The sequence below is a fragment of the Atta cephalotes genome (assembly GCF_000143395.1).
Source record: "Atta cephalotes unplaced genomic scaffold scaffold00026, whole genome shotgun sequence".
NCBI classification, from domain to species: domain Eukaryota; kingdom Metazoa; phylum Arthropoda; class Insecta; order Hymenoptera; family Formicidae; genus Atta; species Atta cephalotes.
This window is the reverse complement of record NW_012130090.1, coordinates 687,709-691,289: the sequence shown is the minus strand read 5'-3', so window position 1 is coordinate 691,289 and position 3,581 is coordinate 687,709. Positions and strand designations below refer to the sequence as shown.

Below are 3,581 nucleotides of genomic sequence, written 5' to 3'. Positions count from 1 at the left end.
AAGCGCAAAAAATCATGGGTAGACCCAGGCGCACCATCCACATCGATCGCAAGACCGAATCGCTTTGGCAGGAAGACGATGCTCTGTGTTTGGTGGGACCAGAAGGGTCTATTATGAGCTATTGAAACTTGGCGAAACAGTTAATACCAAACGCTATCAACAATTGATCGATTTGAACCGTTCATTACTTAAAAAACGACCAGAATAAGAGTTGCCAAAAGAGGCAACACAAAGTCATTTTTTTCCATGACAATGCTCCATCACATACGGCAAAATCAGTTCGGAACACGTTGGAAGCACTCAGCTGGGAAGTTCTACCCCATGCGGCTTACTCACCAGACTTGGCTCCTTCCGATTACCACTTGTTTGCATCGATGGGTCACGCACTTGCTGAGCAGCGCTTTGGTTCGTACGAAGATGTGAAAAAATGGCTCGATGAATGATTCGCGGCAAAAGGGGAAGATTTTTACTGGCGTGGTATCCACAAATTTCCCGAAAGATGGGAAAAATGTGTAACTAGCAATGGAGCATACTTTGAATAAATCTCTTTTTATTCTTCCGAATTTAACGGGTTTTTTTTTTTTGGAAAAAAATCATTTCATACTTGTACACCTGGTAATTGTTCAATAGCAATACTATTTTAATGTAAGAAATTGACTAATTATATATTCGATTATATAGTCGATTATTCTCCTCATATTCAACTATGATTAGTCAGTTTTTTATACTTTAAGGATTACTACATCTACTGTAAATTAGGACTAATGCAGAATATTGTAGAAAAGGAATTTAAAATAAAAAATTTAGAAGATTCCCTAAAACTCCGGACGCTCATAATTATCCTGGATATCTTTGAAAAACCCTTTCAGATATTTTTTTTCTCTAGGTGTCTAGAGAAAAAAAGGACAGATATTAATTCTGAGAAAAATAAAAGTTTTGATCTATAGATAGTTTGTAATTAATACATTCGATACTGACAATGAGAGTTCAATGCTCTAAGAAATTATTGCTTAATTTTATTACATGATATAATCACTTTTAATTTTTACAATATTACAAATGGTTGATGTCTCTAATGCATCGTATTAATTAGAACAAGGAAATCATTAAAGTTATGAATCGCGAGTAATCAAATTCTTTTTGGTGAATTGATAACTGTTAATAATTTCAAATGATCTATATAGGTAGATATATTTTATTTACTTTTAAAATGGAGAAGAAAGGAGGTTACGATGTTAACAATTCAAGTTAATTTTATTTCAATCTTCGATTAAGATGCAGTTTGCATATTATGAGAATTCATAATTTTTACTAATTATATGAAAACTTAACTTGATACAATTATATGAAAGCTTAACTGGATACAATTATATAATTGGATAATGAAGTATTCTTCGCATGTTGCAGAAAATGGTTGCGGAAAAGTATAACAAACTTGAACCCGAGCTGAAAAAAGAATTACGCACGATTGCCCAGCAAATCGTGACACCTGGTAGAGGTATCCTGGCTGCTGACGAGTCGACTACAACGATTGGCAAACGTCTTCAGGATATCAATGTCGAAAATACTGAGGAAAATCGCAGGGCTTACAGACAACTACTTTTCACTACAGCGAAAGTACGTTTAGATTAATAAAGAATTTGCACAAAAATTAACTTGCATAAACATTTAATTTATATAGTGTAAAATATTAATTATTTTTATTAAAACTTTAGTATTTGCAATATTTTTCTGTCATATTTTTCGTTCATAATTTTTTCTATCATAATTGCAGTATAGAAAATATATGCGTATAATATATTTGACATTGTTTCTTTTCAGGACGTTATCGGACAGCACATTTCTGGAGTGATCCTCTTTCATGAGACTCTCTATCAAAAGGCCGACGACAATACGCCGTTCGTCGAGTTACTGAAGCAACGAAACATCATCCCCGGTATTAAAGTCGACAAGGGCGTTGTTCCGCTCTTCGGCACGAATAACGAATGCACGACTCAGGGTCTCGACGACCTCCAGACACGTTGTATCCAGTACAAAAAGGATGGATGTCACTTCGCTAAGTGGCGATGCGTATTGAAGATCACGAAAGATACCCCGAGCAAACTCGCCATCATGGAGAACGCTAATGTGTTGGCTCGTTATGCTTCAATCTGTCAAAGTGCCAGGATCGTACCCATCGTAGAACCTGAAATTCTTCCTGACGGTGATCATGATCTCGCCCGTTGTCAACAAGTCACAGAAGAGGTTCTTGCAGCGGTTTACAAGGTATCTCAAGCTTCCGTTAGAAAAAAAAGATTGTGAATTTTGCTCTTTACCCGAATTTATTATTAGATAATTAATATACGCTCCAATATACATTTATTTAGGCACTCTCAGATCATCACGTATACCTCGAAGGAACGCTGTTAAAGCCTAACATGGTGACGCCAGGTCAGAGCTATCCAACAAGAGCGACTCCTCAGGAAATCGGTGCTGCTACGGTGACAGCACTGTTACGTACCGTGCCACCAGCGGTACCTGGCATCACTTTCCTCAGCGGTGGTCAATCTGAAGAGGAAGCATCAATCAATCTTGATGCCATTAATAAATACCCGGCAAAGAAACCTTGGGCATTAACTTTCAGTTATGGACGTGCTCTCCAGGCTTCCGTACTTCGTGCTTGGCAAGGCAAGATCGACAAGGTCGCTGCCGGACAAGAGGAGTTGCTTAAGAGAGCTAAGGTAAGTGAAAATGTACTACGAAATTAATAGATATTTAATTTATTCTTACTGTATGTGTAAACTTGAATTTGCTTCATCTCTATTTTTATTTTATTCGTTTTTTATTTATTTTTTGCATTTATACATAATCATTTGCTAGTTGTCTGCCTTTAATCTCTGTTTTATTTTTCTAAATGATTTGCTATTTTAACATTTGTGTTTAGAATTATTTTTATATTTTTATCTTATTTTTTGTGTATATTCACTAGTTTTTCTTTTAGAAAAATAGTTTTTTAATTCTGTAGTTGTCGTGTTAAATCGCATAGAGCACTCGGAGCTACGCAAAGCTGCTGTCATCACTATAAAGCTGCTATCATACTTACTTTTGCATGTCTATGTAATGTGCGCTTGTTTAGGCAAACGCTGCAGCCTGCCAAGGCAAATACATCGCTGGTAGCATTTCTAGCAAAGCCGCTGATATCTCTCTCTACGTCAAAGCTCACGCCTACTAAAAAAAACTATATTTTCCGCACAGGCTGTTTCTTGTGACAGTAAGTACATAGTAAATAATATGTACGTATGCATGCGTGTGCGCGCGCGCGCGCGTGTGTGTGTGTGTGTGTGTGTGTGTGTTTGTTTTTTTACGTAAATCGATTCTTATCTTTAAATAATCATCTTTTGTTTTTTTTATACTTACTCCCAAAAAAGTGGAACACTAAAAATTGGGGAAAAATTTACCAAACTTTGAACCATGATTATAACCAAAATAAAAATTGTTTAAAAATATGAAATAAAGTTTGAAGTATCCATTTAAGAATATTTGATGAGAATTGTACTGGATTATTATTTGTTCCATCTTTTATTTATATGTGCGTACATATT

The 3,581-nt window shown here is 35.7% G+C and overlaps 1 protein-coding gene across 1 annotated transcript; it reads left to right on the top strand.

Moving 5' to 3' along the window:
- Nucleotides 1-1,410: 1,410 nt before the first annotated feature.
- Nucleotides 1,411-3,211, top strand: LOC105620392 (fructose-bisphosphate aldolase-like). Its single transcript, XM_012201891.1, has 4 exons — nt 1,411-1,617; nt 1,822-2,265; nt 2,367-2,720; nt 3,116-3,211. Exons 1-4 carry the CDS (start codon nt 1,411-1,413, stop codon nt 3,209-3,211), a joined length of 1,101 nt encoding a protein of 366 aa, XP_012057281.1.
- Nucleotides 3,212-3,581: the final 370 nt, after the last annotated feature.